This window comes from Heterocephalus glaber, unplaced genomic scaffold (genome assembly GCF_053883595.1).
Source record: "Heterocephalus glaber isolate CG9 unplaced genomic scaffold, H.glaber_assembly_v1.0 deba00001454, whole genome shotgun sequence".
NCBI classification, from domain to species: Eukaryota; Metazoa; Chordata; class Mammalia; order Rodentia; family Bathyergidae; genus Heterocephalus; species Heterocephalus glaber.
This window is the reverse complement of record NW_028258303.1, coordinates 11,870,823-11,884,887: the sequence shown is the minus strand read 5'-3', so window position 1 is coordinate 11,884,887 and position 14,065 is coordinate 11,870,823. Positions and strand designations below refer to the sequence as shown.

Below are 14,065 nucleotides of genomic sequence, written 5' to 3'. Positions count from 1 at the left end.
CTGGCTCACAGGAAACCAAGACCCATGGCCAGGGTTTTTGGTAATATCTCTAAAATGCTGCTATAAACGTGGGAATGTCTGTATCAATGTAACATGATGTCTTTAATCTTTGAGGCAGATACCCAGCAGAGGTAAAGTTGGGTCAAGTAGAACTTCTATTTCTAGTTTGAGGAATCTCCGTTCTGATTTTCCTAGTGCTTGTACTAGTTTATGTTCCCATGAGAAATGTAGAAGTGCCCCCCACACAAACACACAGGCTTAGCAGCCTTTGTTGCTTTTTAAATTCCTGATGATTGCCATTCTTTCTCAAGTAAGATAAAAGCAGTGTGTTCTTTTGATTTGCATTTTTTACCAAAGATGCTGAACATTTTTCATGAACTTATTGGCTACTTGTACTTCTTAGGAGAAGTGTTTATTCATTTCAGTTGCCCATTTTTCAGACTGGGTCTCTTACTTGGGGGATGGTCTATTTTTTTTCCTATATTTCTTTGTATATTCTAGATTTTAGTCCTCTGGAGGAATAGATGGAAAAATTCTTTTCCAGTTTTGTAGATTGTTTCTTTACTCTTTGGTTGTTTCCTTTGTGGTATAGAAGCTTTTTAATTTTGTATGATTCCATTTGTTGATTCTTGGTAATATTTGTTGTGGAACTGGGGTTCTATTCAGAAAGACTTTGCCTATGACTATGTCTTCAAGACTTTTACCTATTTTATCTTACAATAGATTTATTGCTTCTGTTTTTATATATAGGTTTTACTCTCCTGGTTAGACGTATGCTGTCCTTTGGACTCTTTAGCACTAGTGGCATCCCTATGTCTATCTAGGATTCTCTTAAATGTTTTCTGCAATGTTGGTTTAGTGGTCATGAATTTCTTTCGGATTTCTTTGTCATGGAAAGGTTTAATTTTTCCCGATATTTTGAAGGATAGTTTTGCAAAATATAGAACTCTGGTGGACATTTTTATTTTCCTTTAGGGTTTCAAACACTTCGCTTCAAGCTCTCCTGGCCTTTAAGGTTTGTGCTGAGAAATCTGCTGTTATTCTGATTGGCTTGCATTTATAGGTGACATGTTTATTTCAACAGCTTTTAGTTTTTTTCTCTTTGTGCTGAATTTCTCTAATATTGACTATGATGTGTCATGGAGAGGTTTTTATTGTGTTGTGGCTGTTTGGAATTCTATATGCCTCAGTTACTTAAAAAGTGAATTTTTTCCCTAGATTTGGAAATTTTTCTGCTACAATTTCAGTGAATACATGTTTTTGAGAAGGGTCTTGTTATATAGTCCATGTTGGCCTTGAACTCACTATGAACCTAAGGCTGTCCTCAAACTCACAGTGATCTTCCCGAGAACACTGTGTTAAGGAAAATTAGCTAGTCACACAAATAATAATTTATGACTATGATTGTATGTTCATGAGGTTCCTAAAGGAGTCAGATTTATAGATACAAAATAAAATGGTGCCAGCCAGGGATTGGGAAAAGTGGAAAGATGTTCTGCAATGTGTATGGTGATTCTATTTGAGAAGATAAAAAGTTATTCTGGAGTTTTCGAGTGGAGATAGTTGTACAACATAAATGTGTTTGATGCTACTGAACCTTACACTTACAAATTATTAAAAAGGGTAAATTTTATGTTGTTCATAGTTTACCATTACATATATAAATATATGTGTAAAAATAATGTTTCTATGCAGTTTTTAATACACTAACTCACCTTAACTCACAAACAGTAATGTCCACCCTATATTGTCATAAATTTAAATTTTTAATGGACATTTACAAGCTTGAAAAAAGTAATTTAAATTTCCCCCAATCAATGCTGCAGTTTACTTACCTATTCTGGATTTCATTACAATCATTTTTTAGCACAAGGAAGATGGCACCTATAATCAGTCCCATTACGATTATGACAATTATCTTTTCAAAAAAGAAAAAAAGGAAAGAGTTTCAATTAGAGGTAAAAAATTATACAACATGGATTAATGTAAGATACAAGGCTACATAATCTAATCTATCCATTGAGATATACACACTTTAAAATCCTTGGCCAGAGTTGCTAGGAGAATATAAAATAGTGAATATTATTAGACTTATTTCTAAATAAAATTGAAAATTAATGTGTTTTGGGAAGTGACAAGTAAGCAGAGCAGATTACTGGAAAAGCTAAGCTTTCTGCTATGAACGCCCAGCATAAAAAAGAAATGTAAACCACAATTGCCCAACATAAGAAAAAAATGGAATCTATGAAACTGATTCAAACAGATATCCAGGAGATTAAAAACTCCATTGAAAGTATGCACAGCAGATTAAGGGAATGTAAAGATAGAATGTCAGATACAGAAGATCAGATTGTGGTTTGTGACCAAGAAAACAGACATTTCTTCAAAATAGTAAGGGACCACAAAAAATCAATCCAGCAGTTGCTAGATGATGCAAAGAAGAACAACGTAAGACTGATAGGGGTCTATGAAAAAGCAGGAGAAAGTACAATTGACATAAAAAAACTGTTCCAGAAGTAAGAGTAGAAAACATCCCAGACAGAGGTAGAGAATTGGACATACAGATAAGTGAGGCATATAGAACTCCAACTAGCCACGATCAAAAAAAATATATGTAGACCTAGACATATAATAGTTAAGACCCAAAACCCAACAGAAGAACAAAATCCTACAAGCAGTTAGAGAAAAGAAACAAATCACCTACAGAGGAAAGCCCATCAGAATCACGGCAGACTTCTCAACACAAACCCTCAAGTCAAGAGAGCCTGGAGTGAAGTATTTCAAGACCTAAAAGAAAATAACTTCCAACCTAGACTGTGTATCCTACAAAATTATCTTTTAAAATCAATGAGGAAATTAGATACTTCCATGACAAAGAACACCTGAGAAATTTCATGAACACCAAACCAACACTCCAAACAATTGTAAACAATATCCTAGAAAAAGACAATGAAGGTCACAACTCCATGAGGCCCAACAGAGGGAAGCCACCAGGCAAGGCAAGAAATTAAAGGGAAAGGGGGAAAAATAAAAAATAAAAGAACCAACAACAGTAAAACATCATGATAAGGATGAGTCCATATGTATCAATTATAACCTTAATGTTAATGGCCTCAATTCAGTAATCAAAGAAATAGACTGGCAGAATGTATTAAGAAGCAAAATCCAACAATAAGCTGTATACAAGAAACACACCAAACTCAAAAAGAAATTCATAGACTGAAAGTAAAAGGATGGAAAACAGTTCTCCACACGACAGGAACCCAGAGAAAAGCAGGGGTAGCAATCTTATTTGCAGACAAAGCAGATTTCAAACCAAAACTAATTAAGAGAGACAAAGATGGTCAATACATACTTGTGAAGGGAACAATCCAAGAGGAAGAGGTGACAATCCTAAATATATATGCACGAAATATGAATGCCCCCATCTATACAAAACAAATATTAATGGACATGAAAAACCAAATAAGCACTAATACAATTATAATGGGTGACCTCAATATCCCACTATCACAAATAGACAGATCATCTAGACAAAAAATTAACAATGAAATTCTAGAACTGAACCCAGCTATTGAACAAACGGACTAAATAGATGTTTGCAGAGTGTTCCATGCCACAAAATTAGAATATACATTCTTTTTAGCTGCACATGGGTCATTCTCCAAAATAGACCACATGCTAGCTCATAGGACATGTCTCTGTAAATGTACAAGAATTGAAGTTACCCCCTGTATAATAATTGAATTACCCCTTGTATATTATCAGACCATAGTGCAATAAAATTGGAGATCAATAACATAAGAAACCACAAAACCCCCACAAACACATGGAAATTGAATAACACCCTCCTGAACAACTAATGGGTCACAGAGGAAATTAAAGAAGAAATTAGACAGTTTCTACAAGTAAATGATAATGCCAGTACAACACACAGGAATCTGTGGGACACAATGAAAGCAATTCTAAGCAGGAAATTCATAGCAGTGAATGCCCATATTAGGAAAACAGAGAGAACTCAAATTAACAACCCAATGCAGAACCTCAAGCTCCTAGAAAAAGAAGGGCATAACAAACCCAAAGCTCCTACAAGAGAGGAAATTATAAAGGTCAGAGCAGAAATCAATGGAATGGAGACTAAGAGAATGACACAAAAACTCAATGAATCAAAGAGTTGGTTTTTGGAAAGAATAAATAAAATTGATAAAACTTTAGCCAGACTTATTGGAAAGAAAAGGCTCAAAGTCATGCAATTAAGAATGAAAAAGGTGAAGTCAGAACAGATCCAGCAGAAATCCAGAGGGTCATCAATACCTACTTCAAGAACCTGTACTCTAATAAAATGGAAAACACAGACGAAATGGACAGATTCCTAGATACATATGAATTGCCAAAGTTAAATGCAGAAGATATAGAAATTCTAAACACCCCAATTACAATGAGTGAAATTGAAAATGTAATAAAAAATTTACCAACAAAGAAAAGCCCAGGTCCTGATGGCTTCAATGCTGAATTCTAGAAGATGTTTAAAAAAGAACTACCACCATTACACTTTAAACTCATCAAGGAAATTGAAAGGGAAGCAAGGCTTCCAAATTCATTCCTGGAAGCAAGTGTTATTTTGATTCCAAAACCAGGTAAAGACCCAACCCAAAAAGAGAACTACAGGCCAATCTCCCTAATGAACATAGATGCAAAAATCCTCAACAAGATACTGGCAAACAGAATACAGAGGGTCATCAAGAAGATCATACACCCTGACCAAGTCAGATTAATCCCAGGGATGCAAGGATAGTTCAACATATGTAAGTCAATAAATGTAATACACTGTATTAAAAGAGCCAAGGACAAAAACCATATGATCATATCAATAGATGCAGAAAAAGCATTTGACAAAGTTCAACACCCATTCATGAAAAAAGAAACCCTACAGAAAATTGGAATAGGTCTTTATCTCAACCTGATTAAGACTGTCTATGAAGAACCAACACCCAACATCATACTAAATGGTCAAAAACTGAAAACTTTCACACTAAAATCAGGACCAAGACAAGGATGCCCACTATCACCACTCCTGTTCAATATAGTTCTGGTAACATTAGCCACAGCAATTAGAAAAGACGAAGAAATAAAAGGAATCAAGATAGGAAAGGAAGAAGTTAAACTGTCATTATTTGCTGATGATATACTTTACATAGAAGACCCAAAAAACTCAGCCAAAAGACTTCTAGACTTAATTGATAGATTCAGTAGAATAGCTGGATACAAGATCAACACTCAAAAAACAATAGCCTTCTTATATACAAATAGCAGACTCACTGAGAGAGAATTTGGGAACAATTCCTTTTGAAATAGCATCCCCAAAAATGAAATATCTAGGAATCAACCTAACAAAGGAAGCAAAAGACCTCTACACTGAAAACTACAGCACTCTGATAAAAGAGATCAAAGAGGATATAAGAAAATGGAAAGACATCCCTTGTTCCTGGGTAGGAAGAACCAATATAGTGAAAATGGCCATACTTTCAAAACTGCTACATAGATTTAATGTAATGCCGATTGAAATTCCAACCATATACTTCACAGAACTAGAGAAAACAATCCAAAAATTCATTTGGAATCAGAAGAGACCTAGAATAGCAAAAGCAATTCTAGGCAACAGAGACATGGCTGGGGGTTTCACAATCCCCAACTTGAAACTGTATTACAAAGCTACTGTGATAAAAAAAACCAGCATGGTACTGGCAAAGAAACAGACCTGAGGATCAATGGAATATATTAGAAGATGCAGAAACAACTTCAGACATGCTCAGCCACCTCATCTTTGACAAAGGAGCCAACCACCCTCATTGGAGGAAAGATAGCCTCTTTAATAAATGGTGTTGGAAAAGCTGGATTTCAGTCTGAAAAAGATTAAAACTAGACCCATACCTACCACCATGCAGTAAACCAAGATAGAAGTGGATTAAAGATCTAAATATTAAAATAGAAACACTAAAGTTGCTGGAAGATAAGTTAGGTAGAACTCTTGAAGATATTGGCATAGGAAAAGACTTTATGAACAAAACCTCAGTAGCACGGGAACTCACGCAAAGAATCAACAACTGAGATCTCATCTTATTAAAAAGCTTCTCACTGCAAGAGAAAACACCAACAGAGGTAAGAGATAACCTACAATGTGAGAAAAAAAATTTAGCAGCTCTACCTTAGACAAAGGAGTACTATCTAGAATATATAAAGAACTGAAAAAAATCAGACTCCTCAAATTCAAAGACCCAATTCAAAAATGGGCATCGGAAATAAACAGACATTTCTCAGGCAAAGAAGTAAAAGCAGTACATAAACATGAAAAATTGCTCAACATCATTGGTCATTCGAGAGCTGCAGAGGAAAACAACACTGAGATTCCACCTCACCTCAGGAAGAATGGCTGTTATCAAGAAATCAACCAATAACAAATGCTGGTGGGGTTGTGGGGAGAAAGGAACCCTTCTCCATTGTTGGTCAGAGTGAAGACTGGTAAAACCACTGTGGAAATCAGTATGGAGAAACCTCAGAGAACTAGAGCTAGAGGTCCCATTTGACCCAGCTATTCCCCTGCTGGATATCTTCCCAAAAGAATTAAAAGAATTATACTCCAGTGATATATGTGCACCCATGTTTATAGCGGCATAGTGTGTAATAGCTTAAGCTTGGAAACAGCCCAAGTGCCCATCAATTGGAAACTGGATAAAGAAGATGTGTGGTTTGTTTTGTTTTGTTTTGTTTTGTTTATAAAATGGAGTACTACTGAGCCATAAAGAACGAGAAACTGGAGATATTTATAGCTAAATGGATCCATATTGAGGCCATGCTCTTAAGTGAAATAAATAGGACACACATGTGTAAATACCAAATAGTTTCCCTAGTGTGAGAAACTAAAAGTGTATATAAGGATTAAAATGAGTAAAATGAGTAACTGATAATTTGAAATAGGAAGAAAAGTTCCAAAGGGGTAGGGGAAGTTGGAGGGGAAGGGGAAAGGAAAGAAGGGAAAGGAAATATTATGAGAAAAGGAAAAAATGGAAACAAAGTCTTTGTAAATAGGGAAGAGTGTGGGGGGGAGGGAGCACTCAATGGAATGGGGAAAAATAAGAACCAAGATATATCATGTACAGATACAAGCACCCAATGATAAATGTAAATGTATTGTATACCTAAAATGTACCAATAAAAGAATTTAAACAAAAGAAAAAAGCTAAACTTCCCTTCCATATCCCACCAGGCACTGCTATTTCAGAGCCCAGTCCAGGTGCTGGAGCATGAACACCACACAGGGTAGCAGAACAACACAGGTACCTGGCAAAGTTGCTTTGGAAACAAAATAAAGTTCAGATTGCTAAGAGGTGTTTTTTTGGGGGGGGTACTGAGGATGGAACTCGGGACCTTGTGCTTTTGAGGCAGATGTGGAGCCACTGAGCTAAATCCCCAGCCTCTTTAAATTTTCATTTGTATTTTCCTTTTCCTTTTCTTTTTTTTTTTTGGTACTGGGGATCGAACTCGGGCCCTTGTGCTTGTGCAGCAGGCACAACCACTGAGCTAAATCCCCGGCCCTGGCTAAGAGTTTTAACTTGAATTGACACTCAATTTTTGTGCAAGTGAACATGCAATTTTATACTTCAAGAGGTTCAAGTGAAACCAAGGTAGCTCTACACTTATCATTAGAAATAAACACAGTTTCAGAGCTGGAGATGTAGCTCAGGAATGGAGTGCTTGCTTAGCATGGGCCAGATCCTGGAGTTTATGCTCAGCACTGGAAAATGAATAGATAAAATTTTAAAAGCACACACAGAGTTTTTCACATGGAAGTTTCACAATAAGGAAGTAGGGGTGAGCTGAGCCCCACCTATACCTCCTCTGTGGAGTCCCTGCCTTCTTGGGAAAGTTTATTGTCAATGTCATCAAAGGATCCAGCCAGCTTTCTCTGGGACAACTAAGCACTTCCATTAGCCCTCTCCTCTGTCAATGCTTCTCCATCAGCCTCAGCCAGTGAGGACTCTGGTTCACATGGCCACCTGAGCTGCAATGCTTTGCATCCTCATCTGTCTTCACCTCCCCAATCTGTGTGGATGGCTTCCAAACAACACTTTTATTTTTAGGATAAAATAGCTCTTAAGTATGCAATAATTAGCAAATTCTCAAGGATTATGTATTTGAGGAATTCTATGTATAATTATCTATGGGTATTTTAAAAAGATAGAAAATAATAATCTTAAAAAAATACTACCATGTATGTTGGGAAGTTTCAAGCTTTAAAGAAAGGCTCAATACCACAAAAGTATCAACACATGAAGTAATTGGTGAAGGATATTTTTAGCATAAAGAAAGCCACAATACATGTATGATCTCCAAGGAAAAAACTCAGATAGCACCACATCCCTGAAACACTCCTTTTGTGTTCCCAAGATTCATGCCAAGTCAAAGGCACATTGTTAACAGAGACCAAATGTCTAGATAAGTATTAAATAAGGCACAGTGGTACCTGGGAAAAGTACTATTATCTGTAAAAACTTCCTGCCTGTCTATATGCTAAGTTAGATGTCATATGTTTGTTATGGAATAGAACACTAATGATGTCTCTACTGTGTTGATTAATTAATAAAACTCCTTCCCTGATGTAACCTGCTGCTGAGCAATTCATCGAAACAGCTGTCAATGTACCTTCCAAATGATGCTGTTGTTGAATAGCTGTCCCTTATGGATTTTGCTGAGTGGCACTGTTGCACACACACTCTTCATGGAACTTTACCATGTGGTGCTATATGTGAGTACTGTAGCAATTACGATAGTTTTAACTTGATTGGCTTTGGGCTCCATCCCGGAGATGGGTGGAGTACACTTTTAGATGTGTCTCAGTGGGTCATGAAGATGTGGCCTTGAGGTCTATGTCTGGTTCCTTACTCCTTCTGCTCTGGCACTCTGCCTCAGTTATTCTTCCAGCCAACATGAAAAAAGAAGCTTTGATCCTTTGAGCCCTTCAGTCATTATGTCTCAATTTTGAAGGTAGGTGATTGTGGACTGTAACTGTGAACAAAATAATCTTCTGCTCTTTACATTGTGGGTGTTGAGTGTTGTGTCTCAGCATCAAGAAAGCTGAGTAATATAAAAATTGATACTAGGAATGGAGTTGTTGCTGTGATCATGTGGCTCAAAGGCTTTTGGAACTGGTTTATAGGATGAGTTTAGAAAGGTTAGAGATGCTGGCTGGAGAAGGCTTAGAATGTTGTGAGCTGAACTTGATGGGTGATTTTCACCAGAGTTCAGAAGACCAGAATGGTGATAGGAATGCAAGCAGTAAAGGCCAGGGTAAGGAAGTTTCCATTAAAAACAACGACTCCATCAACATTGGCCTTTATGTTACAACCTAGCAGAAAATTTGCCTATATTTTCCCCATGTCCTGAGATTTTGGTGGGAGACTGAGATTAAGGGCAGTAGACTAATTAATCTGGTGGAGGAAATTTCAAAACAGCCTAATATTCAGGCTGCAGCATGATACTTCTGGCTACTTTTAGGCAGATTTATAGTGAGAATTAAAGCCAAAAGGCAGAGGATAAAAATTTGTAAAACTTAAATTTTGGCTCAAAAGGAACCATGTATAAAGTTGGGGTCAAAAGAGGCTCAAACTATAAACAAAATAAAGCTCTCCTTGTTCATGTTGTGAGTGTAAACTTTCATCTGAGAAGACAGCTGCTGGTTTTCATGCTCAAGAAAGGGATCTTAGGGAATTGCCCCCCTGGGATACATTTCACTATGTTCAGCCCTCCAGACACTCAGAAGCCACTGCAGCCATGATCCAGGGGTGCCTGGAAACTACTCTCACTGACAGCCTACCGTGGCATCATCCCTGGGATGCTGGTTTTAATATCACAGTGAATATAAGCATTGTGGGGTCAAGAAGGCTTTCATCCAGATATCAAAGGAAATCTTGGGAGATCAGGCAAAGAGCTCCTGAAAAGACAGTGTGTACTTCTGTAGGAATGAAGTCAAAGGTACAGTGGAGACCCCTGGATGTTGGAGATGTTATGCAACAACAGCTGAAGAAAGTTGCAAATCATGAGTGGAGCCAGACCAAGAGGCTGAATAGGCAGCAATCAGGCCACATGGACAGGGTTACCTGAGCCTTTGAAACTCATAGTTAATCACATGCACTACATGCTACATATGGAAATACAGGACTTAATATTTTCCCTGCTTAGTTTGGGTCTTGCTTTGGTCCAATTCTTTCCCCCTTACTCCTCCTTTTTTGAAATAGGAATATTTACCTTTTACCATTGTACCCTGGTTTTGTTTTAATGTGCTATATTTTTTCTTTATTCAGTAGTCAACTGTCTTCCCTTATGAAAAAATAAGCTCCATGAAAGCACTTTTATTTTTGCTATTTCTGTAGAGTGCTCAAATGCAAGACATAATCTTGTGTTGAACTTATCAGATGAATCAGTGAATGAAAGTGGATAGCCACTGGAAAACCTCAAATATAGATGATATTGCCTTTAGTTTCTGGTTTTTGAAAAAAAAATTTATTTTCCTCAAATCATCCATTGTGTCTTGTCTAAATGAACAACAATTCTAGTTCAGTAGTCAAAGAAAATATGAAAAAAAAATCTGTAAGTAAAAACTGAGCTGCATTTTAATTTAGAAATCACGCTTCCTTTCAACTGTTTTTATATCCCAAATGGAGTGGGGATGACAAATAAATGGAAGCATGGGTAGATGATAAACACAATCCTGAAGTAGACTACACTGGAACCAAATTGCTACCACGTAAGTATTTCACAGCACAGTTAAGAACTCTGCCAGGTTACCTGAGCTATGGAGGCCTGAGGATTACCAAACAAGTTTTTGAATGAACGCCAGGCAATCCATCTGAGCTGATGAAAGAAGGAGGTGGCATAGGTTATCTCCTTGAAGCCAAAACTCTTCTTCAGACTACCTGAGAGTGGCTCTAATTCAGCTATTGTTTCTCTGTAGAAGGAGGAGTCGGCATAATACTTGGCTAATTTTTCTATGACTGGCTTGTCACTCTTTGAAGGTTCTTCAGTCATACTGGCTTTAGAATAAAAATAGATGAAGAAGGGAAATATTATTAAAAGATAACAACTGATTTAACTCATTTTTCTGTGACCCCTTTAAGGGATAATGTCTACATTTTAAAGTTTGAATATAAAAAACTGCTAGTTTTGTCATTGCTTTATACATTAGAAAAGAAAGCTAGCTAACCTGACTTCTGCTACAATTTTATGGATATAGAGAATTCATTTTTTAAAAACTATCTGGACCCTAATTTTTAAAACAGACTTTTTAGCATATAATTATAATTGTTTATATAAAAATATGATGCTTGGTTTCTAATTTGTACAAATCCAAAAGTGTCAAGTTTCTAATTTTTAAGAAGTACTATAAAATCAGCATATTCATTTTTAATGAAACTCCCCTTTCAACTGATAGTATACAACTGTTGATTTATAAATTTTTAAAAAAGAACAGACACTACTCATGGACAACAAAACCTATAGGTGGATTATTAATTGAGCATAGCATTAACATTCAAGAAGCCAAGTTTTAACTGGCTAATAAATTACTAAACCTCACTCAGTTTAATTAGGCAAACATTTTTGATCTAAGAGATTTACACACCTTCATAGTCTTCTTCATCTCCACTTAACACCACAGTAGAGGAGACTCCATTAATGATATCCAAGAAAAATTCTGCAGGGTTGTTGTAAGGCTCACTGTGGTAACCTATGAGAGAAGACAACTCAAAAACACCACCTGATGGTTTTAGAAAATAAAGAGGACTTGCTTACAGCGGGCAAGTGTGGTGAGGCATGGGAAGAGATCCAACAACTTCTCTCATCTTCTTGTCTCTACTGTCCTCAGTAACATGTCTTTTCCTTTTATATATTCACTCACACAATATTTGAAATCTTTTGTCTCTTAACAAAGTGTATAGATTAAGCTTCACTGTCAACTTGATCAGGTTGTGAGCCTCCTAAGAGATTAGTAAAGCACACACCCAGGTGTGTCTTGGTGGCTCATGGAGGCCTGATCTTAGAATCCATATCTGGTTCCTTGCCTCTTTCTCTTCACCACTGCTCCTCTGCTTCACTTCCTGGCTGCCATGAATTAAACAGCTTTGTCATGCCAGAGATTTTTGCCATGATGTTCTTACCTTGGAGCCAGGTGATGAGGGAATGAATCTTCTGAAATCTTGTGACAAATGAACCTCTACTTTAAGTTGTGGATGTTGATAAATTTATCTTAGCAACAGGAAAACTACCAGAAAACTGATACCAGAATTGGGATTGTTGCTGTGACTCTACTTGACCATGTGGTTCAGAAGCCTTTGGAACTGGTATGTGGGGAGAGTTTGAAAAGTTTGGAGAATCAGGCAAGAGAAAGCTTAGAAGACTATAAGTAGAGCCAGATGGGTGATTTTGATCAAAGCCCAGAAGATCAGAATGCTGATAAGAATACTTACAGTAAAGGCCAGGCTCATAAGGTTTCAACTATGGGAATAAAGAGAAGTAGAGTACATGCCATTTGCCTACAATTTGTCTACATTTTGCCCAGGTCCTGAGACTTTGTGGGAAGGTAAGTACAATGCCAGGGGACTAATTGATCTGGTGAAGGAAATTTCGAGGCAGACCAATGTTCAGGATGCAGTATAGGTAGTGCTCACTGCTTTTAGTCAGATTTACAGTGAAAACTGGTAGCAAAAAAATCAGAGCAGAAATAACTTTTGGCCCAGAGGGATTATGTGTAAAGTTGGAGGACAAAGGAAGTGTGGTTGCTCAAGAGATTAGTCCCATTAAAAAGAAATCAAGTACCTGGGCATGGTGGCACACAGCTGTAATCCCAGCACTCTGGGAGGCTGAGGCAGAAAGATTACAAGTTCAAACCCATTAATTCCCACTAACAATGTACTAGGGTTTCTTTTTCTCTGTAGCCTTGCCAGCATTTGTTATTATTATTTGTTATTATTTCTTGATAATAGCCATTCTTCCTGGAGGAAGATGAAATTTCAGTGTTTTTTTAAAATTTGCATTTCTCTAATGACCAGAGATGTTCAAAAGTTTTTCATGTATTTGTTGGCCATCTGTATTTCTTCTTCGGAGAGGTTTCTATTTCTTTCAGTTGGCCATTTGATTGGGTCTTTTATTTGAGAGGTTCTAATTTTTTTGAGTTCTTATATACTCAAGATATTAGTCCTCCTGTTCAAGGAATAGCTGGCAAAAAATGTTTCCCATTCTGTATATTGTCTCTTCACTCTGATGGTTGTTTCCTTTGCTGAACAGAAGCCTTTTAATCTGAAATGATCCTATTTGTTGATTTTTGGTATTATTTCTTGTGCAATTGGAGTTCTGTTCAGAAAGTCCTTGCCTATGCCTCTGCCTTCAACAGTTTTACCTTTTTTATTTTCCAACAGACTGTTTCTATTTTTATTTCTATAGGGGTTCACAGAGAAGAAATTGCCTTGATTCTCAGGGGAGACATGCCTTAGGCTTTTGAGCACTACTGTAACTACTGAGATGTTAAAGAAGAAATTTTTGCATTTTTGGTGGTGCACAGGATAGTTGTATCATGTTAGGTGGAATTATGAAATTGCTATTGTCTTTGGAGATTAAGTACACTTTAAGGAGATGTGTTTGGGTATCAATTTGACAAGGGATGTAATATGATGGTTAAGCTTGTCGACTTGATTAGCTTGGAAGCTGCCTAGGAGATTAGTAAAGTACACTTTGGGATGTGTCTGGATGGTTCATGGAGGGATGACCTGGGGGTGCATATCTGTCCTCTTGCCCTTTCCTCTATGGCACTATTCCCCTGCTCTGCTTCTTGACCACTATTAACTAAGCAGCTTTGTTACACTCCTTTCTGCCATTATGCTCCTGCCTTGGAGGCAGCCAATAAGGGACTGAATTCTCTGAAACTACGAGCCAAATAAACCTCTCCTCCTTTAAGTTGTGGGTGTCAGGTAATTTATCCTAGCAACAGGAATGCCAACAAATACTATATATATATATA

General features: G+C 37.0%; 1 protein-coding gene across 3 annotated transcripts in view; it reads right to left on the bottom strand.

The window, feature by feature from the left end:
• Positions 1-14,065, bottom strand: part of LOC101721350 (broad substrate specificity ATP-binding cassette transporter ABCG2-like) — a 58,443-nt gene that overhangs the window by 15,716 nt on the left and 28,662 nt on the right. For all 3 annotated transcript variants that reach the window (XM_004848050.3, XM_021261052.2, XM_021261051.2), the window contains exons 8-10: positions 11,675-11,779; positions 10,843-11,087; positions 1,836-1,918 (exon numbers count right to left, since the gene is read on the bottom strand). In XM_004848050.3, the coding sequence (XP_004848107.2) occupies positions 1,836-1,918; positions 10,843-11,087; positions 11,675-11,779 (433 nt within the window). The remainder of the gene's footprint in view (positions 1-1,835; positions 1,919-10,842; positions 11,088-11,674; positions 11,780-14,065) is intronic.